Consider the following 14,170-nt stretch of genomic DNA (forward strand, 5'->3'; position numbering starts at 1 on the left):
TCCAACCCCCCTTCCATATACCCCATGAGGAGGTTCATCACTGGGAGGGTCACAGAGCCCTGGAGCAGGCTGCCCAGAGATGTTGTGGAGTCTCCTTCCCTGGAGACTTCCAGGAGCCATCTGGGTGGTGTCCCCCAGGGATCAGTGCTGGGCCCCAGCCTGGTCAATATCTTTATTGGTGATCTGGAGGAGGGCACTGAGTCCATCAGCAGTAAATGTGCAGCTGACAGCAAGCTGGGGGCAGGAGTTGAGCTGTGAGAGGGTAGGAGAGCTCTGCAGAGGGACCTGGACAGGCTGGGCAGATGGGCAGAGGCCAAGGGCAGGAGATTGAACACATCCAAGTGCCAGGGACTGCACATTGGCCACAGCAACCCCAGGCAGTGCTGCAGGCTGGGGGCAGAGTGGCTGAGAGCAGCCAGGCAGAAAGGGACCTGGGGGTAGTGGTTGACAGCAGCTGAACAGGAACCAGCAGTATGCCCAGGGGGCCAAGAAGGCCAAGGGCATCCTGGCCTGCAGCAGGAAGAGTGTGGCCAGCAGGAGCAGGGAGCTCATTGTGCCCTGTGCTCAGCACTGCTCAGGCCACACCTGGAGTCCTGTGTCCAGTTCTGGGCTCCTCAGGGCAGGAAAGAGGTTGAGCTGCTGGAAGGTGTCCAGAGAAGGGCAACAAAGCTGGGGAGGGGTCTGGAGCACAGCCTTGGGAGGAGAGGCTGAGGGAGCTGGGGTTGCTTAGCCTGCAGAAGAGGAGGCTCAGGGGAGACCTTCTTGCTCTCTCCTGCTCCCTGAAGGGAGGTTGGAGCCAGCTGGGGGTTGGTCTCTTCTCCCAGGCAGCCAGCAGCAGAACAAGAGGACACAGTCTCAAGCTGTGCCAGGGGAGGTTTAGGCTGGAGGTGAGGAGAAAGTTCTTCCCAGAGAGAGTTGTTGGCCCTTGGGATGTGCTGCCCAGGGAGGTGGTGGAGTCCCCATCCCTGGAGGTGTTCAAGAGGGGATTGGATGTGGCACTTGGAGCCATGGTTTAGTAGTCAGGAGGTGTTGGCTGACAGGTTGGACTCTGAGGTTGGACCTGGACAGTTCTGTTCTATTCTATTCTTGTGCTGCCTGTGCTGGATTCTATGGTCCTGCTCTGGCAGGGAGGTTGGACTGGATGATCTCTGGAGGTCCCTTCCAGCCCCTAACATCCTGTGATCTATCCTGGCAGCCAGGAGCACCAGCCCTGCAAGTCCTTGCAGAGCCCCTGCCGTTCGTAGACTCGGACGCGCTCCTCTCTCTGGATTTGGGGAATGCCATTTCTTGTGCATTTTGCTTTTAGCAGGAGTGATGCAGTTGGGCTTCACCTCCCTGAGCCTGAGAAACAGTGAGTCAGAAACCTGCAATCTGCTTCCAAACAAAGCCTTTCAGATAAAGGATAGAGGCAGTCACGGAGCTGCTCAGGGGCGTTGTAAGCGCTGGAGGGTTCCTGCTGGACTCAGAAACCTTCTAACCTTTCTGCAGCTCTTTTTAACCCCTGCAAGCCCTGGGGTAAGGCAGGCTGCAAGGAAGAGCTGAGGTGCCATTGAAGAGGTTTCCACTCCAGCATGCAAAGCCCAGAGCTGGGAAGGGGAGGGAGCTCTGATGGCAGCACTCTGCAGTGGAGACGACCTGGAAAGAGGAGAGCTGAGCACCCACTCCATGGCCTCCAAAGTGTTCTCCTTTCTGCTTGTTAAACAGCTGCCAGCTTCTGAGGGGATTATGTGTCATCAAGCCTGTTGGCTGTGACAACTAATTATCTCCAGCACCAGCCTGGCCTGGAGATCTGCAGTTCAAAGTGGGTACCAAGGAGTGCTGTCATCCAGCACTGTGTGCAGCAATTTGTCCCCACTTGGGTTTCCCTGTGCCCAAAGAGATGTCACCCCCAACACATCCCATCCAGCCCAGCTCCTGCATGGGCAGGGAGCACCAGCACGCTGGTGAGGCCTCAGAGATACCTCCAGCAGAGTCACAGAACTGTCAGGGTTGGAAGGGACCTCAAAGATCCTCCAGCTCCAACCCCCCTGCCATGGGCAGGGACAGCTCACACTACAGCAGGTTGCCCAGAGCCACATCCAGCCTGGCCTTAAAAAGAGCTGGAAGTGAGGGAGACAAGCAACAGCTCAGCATCCAAACAGCAGCCTGGCCTAAACCTGGAGGTTTAGGCTGGAGGTGAGGAGAAAGTTCTTCCCAGAGAGAGCTGTTGGCCCTTGGGATATGCTGCCCAGGGAGGTGGTGGAGTCCCCATCCCTGGAGGTGTTTAGGAAGAGCCTGGATGGGTGGTTGGTGCCATGGTTGAGTTGATCAGATGGTGCTGGGTGAGAGGTTGGACTGGATGAGCTCAAAGGTCTCTTCCAACCTGGTCTGGTCTGGTCTATCCTATCCTATCCTATCCTATCCAATCCAATCTGGATCTATTTCCGTGCTGGGCAGCCAAGGGGAATGCCACATGGAAGGACTGTAGGCTTTGCAGGCCAGGAGTGAGAGTGAGAACCCCCTGCAGTTCCAGCACACAGCCTGGGGTTCAAAGGCTGCTGCTGGTCACCAGCACACCATGGGAGGCTGAGGGCAGTAATCGCAGTAAGGAGCTGCCCCCTCCCTGTGCTGGGTGATGGTAACTCCTTTGGCCAGCTTGAGGAGAGGTCTTTGTTTGCTGCACTCCCAGCATCAAAGGAGGACCTGACAGGCAAGGCTAATTAGCAGGGAACGTTCAGCTGAAGAGTTCAGCTGAATCACAAATAGAGAAGTGAAGCTGGGGGAGGGATGAAGGTCTTCATGGTATTGCCAAGAGCTGCAAGGGGAGAACACTCTTCCCTCTCTTACACCTCCACTTTTTACCACCACCTTGAAGTGTTTTGTTCCTGAGATCAGAGGAGAGCCTGGGTCTCTGAAGATTGCTGCTGAGCCATCTCAGTCTGTGGGGACCTGTGAAGGAATGAAGCTGTCTCTTAAATACCAGGAGCTGACACCAGTCCTGAGCAGATGAGTGGTGGTGGCTTCAGCATTCACAGTGGAGGACCCAGTTTCAAATGAGGCCTCATTCCTCCATCCAGGGCCCATCACCAGGCTCTTATGGGAGCAGCTGTCACAAAACCACAGTGGCTTTGTGATTGCAAAAGGGCACAACACAGCCAAGCCTACTGAGCTTCAATGCTGTCCTCTGGGTGAGGTGGTTCTTGCAGATCACAGAACCATACAACTGTCAGGGCTGGAAGGGAGCTCAAGGCTCAGCCAGCTCCAGCCCCTGCCATGGGCAGGGACACCTCACACCACAGCAGGTTGCTCACAGCCACCTCCAGCCTGGCTGCAAACACCTCCAGGCAGGAGGCTTCCACCACCTCCCTGGGCAGCCTGTGCCAGGCTCTCACCACCCTCCTGGGCAACAACTTCTTCCTAACATCCAATCTGAATCTCCCCACTTCTGGTTTTGCTCCATCCCCCCCAGTCCTATCCCTCCCTGACACCCTCAGAAGTCCCTCCCCAGCTTTCTTGGAGCCCCCTTCAGATCCTGGAAGGCCACAATTAGGTCTCCTGGGAGCCTTCTCCTCTCCAGACTGCACAACCCCAACTCCCTCAGTCTGTGCTCACAGCAGAGCAGCTCCAGCCCTCTGCTCATCCTCATGGCCCTGCTCTGGACACCTTCCAGCACCTCCAGATCCTTCCTGGCACAGAGGCTCCAGAACTGGAGGCAGTGCTCCAGGAGGGGTCTCAGCAGAGTGGAGTAGGACAAATGAATGCCAAGTATGATGGGCAGCCAAAGGGTGAGGTGTGAGCAGGGGGAGGTTTGTTTTCCACCCCAGGCAGAGCTTGGTTGTCTGTCTGTTCTTCCAGGGGAGCAGGTAGGCGTGCAAGCTGGTGGCAATGGGTTTCCTTGGGTGGCAGAGTGCATGTCCCCAGAGCACTGAGTGTGCTGCTCCAGAGGCTCTGAGCTCTGTCTCCACAAGGTTCTGCCTCTCTGCTCCACCCCGGTGACACTTCCACCAGCTGGGTCCAGCTCTGGAGTCCTCAGCACAGACAGGGACCTGCTGAAGTGGGGCCAGAGGAGGCCACAGCAATGCTGGCAGGGCTGGAAGCCCTCTGCTGTGAGGCCAGGCTGAGAGAGTTGGGGTTGTGCAGCCTGGGGAAGAGAAGGCTCCAGGGAGAGCTTCTGGTGGCCTTTAAAGGGGCTTGTAAGAAAGCTGGGGACAGACTTCTGAGCAGAGCCTCTTGTGACAGGAGAAGGGGTGATGGTTTGAACTGAAAGAGGGAGATTGAGAGTGGAGAGAAGGACACTGAGGGTGGTGAGAGCCTGACCCAGGTTGCCCAGAGAGGTGGGAGACAACTCATTGTGCCCTGTGCTCAGCACTGGTTGGGCACAGCCCCTTCAAGAGGAACTGGAGCATCTGCACGCAGCTCAACAGCAGTGAGAAAGACTTCATTGTGTGATGCAGCTCTGTGTTTATCACTGTGATCCAAATTCCTCTTTTCTTCCTAAATTATATTTAGTTGGGCTGGAAAATTGTCTTGAATGTGAATGAACAAATGTGCTGTGGTTATGGTGTGTGCAGCTGTTGGGTTCCTCTGCACACACACACACAAACCAACCCCATTCCACACCAAAAGAGAAGGCTTCCAACCCAGACTTCCAGCCTGTGGAGGCATTGCCTGTGTTGGGAGGGTTTAAGCCTGGAGCAGAATCGTGGTAAATGCTTTAAAGCTATGCAAGAAAGGCAAACCTCCCCTGTACCTCCAGAACCTCCTGAACATGAGCCAGCAGTGTGCATGGGTGCCCAGGCCAAGAAGGGCAAAGGCATCCTGGCCTGGGTCAGCAATGGTGTGGCCAGCAGGACTAGAGAGGTGATTGTCTCACCTCCCTCAGCACCAGTGAGGCTGCAGCTTGAGTCCTGGGTTCAGTTTTGGGCCACTCACTCCAAGAAGGACAATGAGCAGCTGGAGCAGCTCCAGAGGAGGGCAACCAAGCTGGGGAAGGGTCTGGAGAGCAGGGCTGGGGAGGAGCAGCTGAGGGAGCTGGGGGTGTTGAGGCTGGAGAAGAGAAGGCTGAGGGGAGACCTCACTGCTCTCTACAGCTCCCTGAAGGGAGGTTGGAGTGAGGTGGGGCTTGGTCTCTTCTCACCAGTCACAACTGATAGGACAAGAGGAGATGGCCTCAAGTTGCAGCAGGGGAGGGTTAGGTTGGGCAGTAAGAATATCACAGGGACCACAGGAACATTCAGGTTGGAAAAGACCCTCAAGATCACCAAGTCCAACCCAGAACCCTACTCTACAAGGGTTCTAAATCCCTCCTGTGCTGAAAGGGTTCTCAAAGACTGGAACAGGCTGCCCAGGGAAGTGGCTGAATTCCCATCCCTGGATGTACCTCAAAGCCATCTAGATGTGGTGGTGCTCAGTGTAGTGTAGCAGTGGCCCTGGCAGAGTTAGATAATGGTTGAACTTGATGATCTCAAAGGTCCCTTCCAGCCCTAGTGGCTCTGGGATTTATACTCCCAGATTATCAGCATCTAGGCAGGCTTCTGGGTTTTGTCAGAGCATTGCCTCTCCTGCAGCCCCAGCCCTGTGCTGGATTCCAGGCTGAAACAGATTCAGCTCCCTTTGCCTGAGCTGACTGAAAAACATCAGAGCAAGCCACCCCATCTGCTCCCATGCTCAGCAGAGAGAAGCATCCCCCACAGCTTCCCCAGCCTGCCTGTTCTGGGAGCAACACCTCCAACCTCTTGTCTGAAGAAAGCCTAATACAGAGTCACCGAATCACCTGGTTGTTAAAGGAGCTCAAGGTCACCAGGACAACCATAACCTAACCTCTCCCTGTACACAACTGCTAGACCATGTGTGGGGAAAAGGACCTGGGAGTCCTGGTGGGCAACAGGGTGCCCATGAGCCAGCAATGTGCCCAGCAATGTGCATCCTGGAGTGCATCAAGAGGAGTGCAGCCAGCAGGTCAAGGGAGGTTCTCCTGCCCCTCTGCTCGGCCCTGCTGAGGCCACATCTGGAGAAGTGTGTCCAGTCCTGGGCTCCCCAGTTCAAGCAAGGGAGGGAACTGCTTGGGAGGGTACAGCAAGGGGCTACAAAGATGATCAGAGGACTGGAACATCTCTCTTATGAAGAAAGGCTGAGGGATTTTAGCCTGGAGAAGAGCAGCCTGAGGGGGATCCCATCAGTGCTGAGCAATACTTCAAGGGTGAGAGTGAGAAGGATGGCACCAGGCTTTATGCAGTGGTGCCCAGTGACAGGACAAGAGGTAGTGGACACAAACTTGACCGTCAGATGTTCCACCCAAACATGAGGAGGAGCTGCTTTGTTGAAGGCTGGTGGAGCACTGCAGCAGGCTGCCCAGAGAGGTGGTGGAGCCTCCATCTCTGGAGGCACTCAACCCCCATCTGGCTGCCTTCCTGTGTGACCTTTCTCAGGTGATGCTGCCTTGGCTGGAGGGGTTGGAGTGGCTGACCTCCAGCTGTCCCTTCCAACCCCTCACACTCTGTGCCTGGGTGAGTGGCTGGGACTTTGTTCCTCAGGGAACAAAACCAGCAGGGACTATTAAAGCTGTGTATTTGCACAGCCTGCAGCCAGGGCTCTCCACACACACTCCTAATTTCCTGCCTTCAGTCCACTATCAGATTTTATGCTCAGCTCAGTGGGGGGGTTTGTAACACCTTTTCTTCTTTCTCCCCTCAGCACAGGATTTATTATTATTTCTTTCCCCCTTTAACATTCAGCCCTGAAAAATGAGATTGCAAAAAGATTACCAGGGGGAAAGCTGCAAGATTCATCTGAGATTGGGAAGGATGAATGTGTGTCTTATCCTTTTGTGTTTTTCTCTCCCCCCCCCCCTCCTTCCTTTCTCCTCTCAGCTACCTAGACAGCTTAGATCGAATTGGAGCTGCAGACTACCAGCCCACGGAGCAGGACATCCTCCGAACCAGGGTGAAAACAACTGGCATCGTAGAAACCCACTTCACATTCAAAAACCTCCACTTCAGGTGGGTCTGAACCCTAAGCATTCTCAGGGAGCCCTGAGAAGGACACAGAGATGGTGGAGCGAGGCCAGAGGAGGGCTGCAAGGGTGCTCCAAGGGCTGGAGCAGCTCTGCTGCGAGGACAGGCTGAGGGAGCTGGGGTGCTCAGCCTGGAGGGGAGAAGGCTCCAGGGGGACCTTAGGGAAACCTTCCAATAGCTGAAGGGATCCTAGAGGAAGCCTTCCAAAACCTGAAGGGATCCTAGAGGAAGGCTGCAGAGCGACTTCTCCTGAGGGTGTCTAGAGACAGGACAATGGGAATGGTTCGAAGCTGAGAGACAGAAAGGTTACACTGGAGCTTAGGAAGGAGTTCCTCAGTATGGGGGTGGTGAGACTACATAACTCAGGCCATGTGGGTGCTGAGCTCCCTCCTAAGCCAGGCTCTGCAGGTGCCGAGCTCCCTCCTAAGCCAGGCCCTGCGGGTGCTGAGCTCCCTCCTAAGCCAGGCTGTGTGGGCACTGAGCTCCCTCCTAAGCCAGGCTCTGCGGGTGCTGAGCTCCCTCCTAAGCCAGGCTGTGTGGGCACTGAGCTCCCTCCTAAGCCAGGCTCTGCAGGTGCTGAGCTCCCTCCTAAGCCAGGCTGTGTGGGCACTGAGCTCCCTCCTAAGCCAGGCTCTGCGGGTGCTGAGCTCCCTCCTAAGCCAGGCTCTGCGGGCACTGAGCTCCCTCCTCAGCCAGGCCGTGTGGGTGCTGAGCTCCCTCCTCAGCCAGGCTCTGCGGGCACTGAGCTCCCTCCTCAGCCAGGCCGTGTGGGTGCTGAGCTCCCTCCTAAGCCAGGCTCTGCGGGCACTGAGCTCCCTCCTCAGCCAGGCCGTGTGGGTGCTGAGCTCCCTCCTCAGCCAGGCTCTGCGGGTGCTGAGCTCCCTCCTCAGCCAGGCTCTGCGGGCACTGAGCTCCCTCCTAAGCCAGGCCGTGTGGGTGCTGAGCTCCCTCCTAACCCAGGCCGTGTGGGTGCTGAGCTCCCTCCTAACCCAGGCTCTGCGGGCACTGAGCTCCCTCCTCAGCCAGGCTCTGCGGGCGCTGAGCTCCCTCCTACCCAGGCTGTGCGGGTGCTGAGCGCCCTCCTCAGCCAGGCCGTGTGGGTGCTGAGCTCCGTGCTGTGCCGCAGGCTCTTTGACGTCGGGGGCCAGCGGTCAGAGCGCAAGAAGTGGATCCACTGCTTCGAGGACGTCACAGCCATCATCTTCTGCGTGGCGCTGAGCGGCTACGACCAGGTGCTGCACGAAGATGAGACCACGGTGAGTCCCCGCGGGGCCCGGGGGGCCCAGCGCTGCTTGCCGGGGGGCTGCGAGCGCTCAGAGCCCGGCAGGGGTGGCTCCAGTCCTGTCCTTCTGTCAGTCGCTCCCCCTCGCCCCGCCCGGCACTGCGACCCTGCGGAGATTTGCCCTCCGCCCTCCTCCAAGCCAAGCCTGCGTGCTCAGGTAAAGTCGCGGGGCTTGATTTCTCCTTGCTGGTTAAGCTGCGTGCATGCCGACCGTGCCGAGAGGACGCTGTGTCCAGGCAGAGGGGAAGCATAGACTCGGAGAACTGTCAGGGCTGGAAGGGAGCTCAGGGCTCTGCCAGCTCCAGCCCCTGCTATGGGCAGGGACACCTCACACCGCAGCAGGTTGCTCACAGCCACATCCAGCCTGGCTGCAAACACCTCCAGGCAGGAGGCTGCCACCACCTCCCTGGGCAGCCTGTGCCAGGCTCTCACCACCCTCATGGGCAACAACTTCTTCCTCACATCCAATCTGAATCTCCCCACTTCTGGTTTTGCTCCATCCCCCCAGTCCTATCCTTCCCTGACACCCTCAAAAGTCCCTCCCCAGGTCTCTTGGAGCCCCCTGCAGATCCTGGAAGGCCACCAGAAGGTCTCCTTGGAGCCTTCTCCTCTCCAGCCTGCACGACCCCAACTCCCTCAGTCCGTGCTCATAGGTGGGCTTGCAGCATGGGTGTTGAAGAGGCAGCTGTGCCGTGGTGCTGAGCTGCAGGATGGCCACACATGCCCAAGGCAGGCTGGGGCTGGGGCTGCATCCTCTTTCTCCAGGCTGCAGGATTTCATATCCCTGAGTGAGACTGGAACTGTTTGATTCCTCCAGGTAATTTGCTCTAGGAGAGCTTTTTTATGACTTCCTGCTGTGACATTAGGCTCAAAATGCCATCTGGAAATGGAGCCAGCAAAGCCCTGCATGCTCCCTGGCATTTGAGTGCAATTAATGGGAGTGAATGAAACACAGAGAGGATGACAGAGGACCCATGGCTGCATCCTGGGCCCTCATTCCCTGTCAGGGGCTGCATGGCTTTGGGGCTAACAACGACTGCAGCAGGCACCTAGCTGCATTTGTCTGAGGAGATGCAGTGGGAGGCCATCTTCAGGCTGGGAAATCCTTTCCCCTGTGCCCAGCCTGCCCCTGCCAGAGCTGTGCCTCTCTTGCTGCCCAGGAAACCTGTTGATGAGGAAGGAATCGAGGGACCAGTTGCTAGATATCAGTTGCCTCTTCCCACATAGGCTGGGGGGGGAGGTGGTTTCCAGCCTCTTTGAGGCAGGTTTGTGAGCTCCAGCAGGTTGTTTGAAATAGTCATAGACTCAGAATGGTTTGAGTTGGAAGGGACCTTAAAGATCATCTAGTTCCAAGCCCCCTGCCATGGCCAGGGACACCTCCCACCAGCCCAGGTTGTTCAAGGCCTCATCCAACCTGGCCCTGAATGTTTCCAGGGAGGGGGCAGCCACAACCTCCCTGAGCAAACCTGTTCCAGTGTCTCCCCACCCTCACTGCCAAGAATTTCTTCTTACTCTGCAGTCTCAGTCTGCCCTCTCCCAGCTCAAAGCCATTGTCTCTCATCCTGGCACTCCCAGCCCTTGTCAAAAGTCCCTCCCCAGCTCTCCTGTAGCTACCTTCAGGCACTGGAAGGCTGCTCTAAGGTCTCTCTGGAGCCTGCTCCAAGCTGAACAGCTCCATCTCTCTCAGCCTGTCCCCACATCCCTCTGATCATCTTGGTAGCCTCCTCTAGACCCTCTCCATCAGGTCCATGTCCTCCTTGTGCTGGGGGCACCAGGACTGGAAGCAGTGCTCCAGGTGGGGTCTCAGCAGAGCAGAGAGGCAGAATCACCTCACTCATCCTGCTGGCCACACTACTTTTGATGCAGCCCAGGACATGTTTGACTTCTGGACTTGTTTGGGTCACACTGATGCCAGAATGTGGGGTGTTAACACCATGACTATGTCCCTCCAGACTGACTCAGACACCCTACACCCTCTCATTGCCACTTTCTAATCCTCAGTCATCACCTCCCTCTGACCCTGGTCCTGGTATGCTCAAGGATGCTCAGCCTTGTAGGATTTACTGGGAAGGACCCACAATTCTCTGGAGGTGGTTTGAAAACCCCCAGCCATTAGCTCAGTGCCATGGAGCTCTGCAGCTGGGCAACAGAAACACACCTGGGAGACCACAGAGAATGAACAGCGAGAGGCAGACCCAGGGGGAAGGGAGCAAAGCTGTGGTCAGGGCAAGAGGCTCTGCAGGCATAACTGGGGCCGTGACACCCAAGCCAGGAAGCCTGAGCCAGCCTTTGATGCAGGTCACCTTCAGGGTGCCACCCTACAGAAACCAGAGAGGCTTGTGCCAGGGAGCACAAAATGTGAGGGGCTGAATGTCAGTGCTGCTTTTCAAATGTCAGGCTCAGCTCCTGTGAGATGGAGCTTGCAGCATCTCTGCTGGGGATGCTGAGCTCTGCCAGGGACTGCCTGTTAGCCAGCAGCACCCCAGTGAGGAGCAGGGTGCCAGCTCAGCTCCCCTGCCTCCCCCTGCAGTCCCCCGCGGCAGAAAGTGGCACTCGCGCAGCTCCAGCTTCCCCTCCCCATCAGGACAGCGGGCTGGAGCCGCTCCGGCACACCGCTGGCATTTGCTTGCCGTTTCAGTCCCTCTCCACAAAGCCTGTCGGGGGACGCCGAGCAACAGGAGGGCAGAGGCAGCTGCTCTTCATTTACACCTTCGGAGTAACCGGGGGAAGGATTGGGCAGCCCCAGCGGGGCACCCCCCGACCTCCAGCCCAAATGAACAACCCTGAGCGAGGCCGAGGCAGAGAGGAAAACGTCGCAGGGTCTGATCTTGTCTGCCCCGGCACCCACGGACCCAGCTCTCTCCCAGCTGACACCCCCTCCCCACCCCCCCAAGGCGTTCTGTCTCCTCCCTGCTGCCGTGGTTCCTCTCCAAGAAGCCAGCAGTAGAAGCAGCATTTCCCCAGTCAGCTGCTTCGCTGTCTGCCTGCATCCGTCACAGCTGCTGCTTTAATGACGTAAATCAGCTTTTATTGCTCCTCACTTAGAAAACACAAAGAGGAGGCAGCTGAGACAGCGAGCGGGAAGCTGCTCCCCTGCCCCCCCAGTCTCCATTTATCTCTAGGAGATGCTTGCTGTGGTCCAGGCATCTCCAGCTGTGTTGAGCCATGGAAGGGTCTGGGGGCTGTACAGATGTTTGTGTGAGTCTGGCAAGCCTTTGCAGAGCTTTCGTGGCACAGAGCCACGAGAAGGAAGAAGTCCTGCTGCATCTCTACTAAGAATCCAATAGACTAGGCTAGACTAGACTAGAAAAGACCAGGTTGGAAGAGACCTTTGAGATCATCAAGCCCAACCTCTCACCCAGCACCATCTGATCAACTCAACCATGGCACCAAGCACCCATCCAGGCTCTTCCTAAACACCTCCAGGGATGGGGACTCCACCACCTCCCTGGGCAGCACATCCCCATGGCCAATCTCTCTTGCTGGGAAGAACTTCTTCCTACCAGCCAGCCTGAACCTCCCCTGGCACAGCTTGAGACTGTGTCCTTTTGTTCTGCTGCTGGGTGCCTGGGAGAAGAGACCAACCCCCACCTGGCTACAACCTCCCTTCAGGGAGTTGGAGAGAGCAAGAAGGTCTCCCCTGAGCCTCCTCTTCTGCAGGCTAAGCAACCCCAGCTCCCTCAGCCTCTCCTGCCAGGGCTGTGCTCCAGACCCCTCCCCAGCTTTGTTGCCCTTCTCTGGACACCTTCCAGCAGCTCAACCTCTTTCCTGACCTGAGGAGCCCAGACCTGGACACAGGACTCCAGGTGTGGCCTGAGCAGTGCTGAGCACAGGGCACAATGAGCTCCCTGCTCCTGCTGGCCACACTCTTCCTGATGCAGGCCTTGGCCTCCTTGGCCCCCTGGGCACACTGCCCCGCTGCATCTGGAGTGCCCCACAACCTGCTTGCAAAGCTGGGTGCCTGGGGAGAACAGGTTCTCCTCCTGACTACCACCACAGGATTTCACAGGGGTTGGGGTGGTTTTGGTTGCACTTCTCTACCTTTCCTGGGGCCTCTAAGGGAGCTGGAGACAAACTGTCTCCATTACTGTCCCATGGAGAACTTCTTGTCCACCAGGACTCCCAGGTCCTTCTCCATGTGCTCTTTGTGTCAACAAGACTGAGCACCCATCCTCCTGCAGCAGCTGAAGCAGGGACTGTGCTGTGGGAAGCCCCAGAGCAGGTAGTCTTTTAGAAAGGACCTCTTTTCTTCTCCAATGTCCTGCAGGAGCTAAGGAAAACCAGCAGTTCCCTACGTGCAGATCAGAAAGACAGAAACTAAACTAAGAGAACTTACAGTATCTGTGGTTTCTGAGCCCCATGCACCCAGAAAACCCACACTTGGCAGAGAATCCCCTGGTGCTGTTGAATCCAGCCTCTCCCATTGCCCCTGACACCTTCCAATGCTGATGCTGGCAGAGCTAAAGTGCTTCCCTTGTGTGCCCAGATCCCAGGGGAGAGTTGTAAACCTACAAGGGAAACTGGAGCACTGCCCTCATCAGTCCCATTGCTGCCAGCCACAGCCCACAGTCAGGGCTTACAAAGCAAAACTGCACCTCTGCCCAGCCCAGCCAATGCACAAGGCACCATCTTCGAGGTGTTACAGCTGCCTCTGCTCCTGCCCTTACCATCCCCAGGATGCTCTCTGCTGTGTTTGCCACAGAGGGCACATCCTGCTTTAACTGACCCAACAGCCCCATGAATCGTGTCTGGGCTCATCTGGGACTTGATGTTCCATAAACTGAGGCTGTAGGAGGAAAAGCCTCAGATCTATCATCTGGGAGGAGAGAGGGACAGCAGCCACATCCATCAGGACAGCTGGAGAGGATGATTACCATAGGGACATGTTGGGGTTGTTCAGCCTGGAGAAGGCTCCAGAGAGACCCTCTGGTGGCCTTTCAGTACTTCAAGGGACCTCTTAGAAAGCTGGGGATAGACTTGTGAGCAGGACCTGTTGTGAACAGGCCAAGGGGTGATGGTTTGAACTGAAAGAGGGAGATTCAGACTGGGGAGAAGGGAGAAATGTTTGACACTGTGCGTGGTGAGAGCCTGGCCCAGGCTGCCCGGAGAGGTGGTAGCTGCCCCGTCCCCAGACCCATTCCAGGTCAGGTTGTTTGGGCCTCTGTCAACCTGCTCTCGTTGCAGATGTCCCTGCTGACTGCAGGAAGCTTGGACTAGATGACCTTTAGGTCCCTTCCAACCCAAACCATTCCATGACTCAATGATTTTTTTTCCTTCTAAATGGAATTCCTAATGGAATTCCCAGAACAGACAGCAGTGGCACAGGGCCTGGCATGGAACCAACACACTCCTTTGTGCTTTCTTCCTCACAAATTCCAAGGAGTCATGGCAGGAGAGGGGGTGTTCCTGATGCACACTGCTGCCTGGCAAAGGCAGATATGTAGGTCATCCCTACCCAGCCAAGACACACCAGTGCTCTTCATGTCCCCGTTGCTGAGCCCGGGCTGGGCTGGAGGCGCTGTGCCGGTGACCCTTTGGTGTGCATTAGTGTTGGCTTGATGGTTCATCTCTCATTGCATGACCTGGTTAGCAGGCTGCCTCTGCTGCCATTGGGCAAGGGAAATTGAATTGCAGCGCTCAGAAATTGCCTTAGGAGTGACAAAGCAAAGCAAAGTGGCCTGGGCACCTTAGGAGATGGAAGCAGGAGGGGGAACATGGAGCTGCTGCGCCTGGGATAATCATCAGTGTCCCTCCAGCTCGCCTGACAGCTGGCACTTAATCACCAAGGAGCACCACACAGATTGCATCTACTGTGTGCTGCAGAAAGAACCAGCTCTCCTCCTAATGCTCTGGTGAAAGCCAGAGGGGTTTGAGGGGTGCCTGGGCAAAGGCTTGC

General features: G+C 56.7%; 1 protein-coding gene across 2 annotated transcripts in view; it reads left to right on the forward strand.

The window, feature by feature from the left end:
- GNAO1 (G protein subunit alpha o1) overlaps positions 1-14,170 on the forward strand; it is a 177,845-nt gene that overhangs the window by 140,508 nt on the left and 23,167 nt on the right. For both annotated transcript variants that reach the window (XM_054170043.1, XM_054170042.1), the window contains exons 5-6: positions 6,849-6,977; positions 8,119-8,248. In XM_054170043.1, the coding sequence (XP_054026018.1) occupies positions 6,849-6,977; positions 8,119-8,248 (259 nt within the window). The remainder of the gene's footprint in view (positions 1-6,848; positions 6,978-8,118; positions 8,249-14,170) is intronic.

The sequence above is a fragment of the Dryobates pubescens genome, chromosome 19 (genome assembly GCF_014839835.1).
Source record: "Dryobates pubescens isolate bDryPub1 chromosome 19, bDryPub1.pri, whole genome shotgun sequence".
Taxonomy (NCBI): Eukaryota; Metazoa; Chordata; class Aves; order Piciformes; family Picidae; genus Dryobates; species Dryobates pubescens.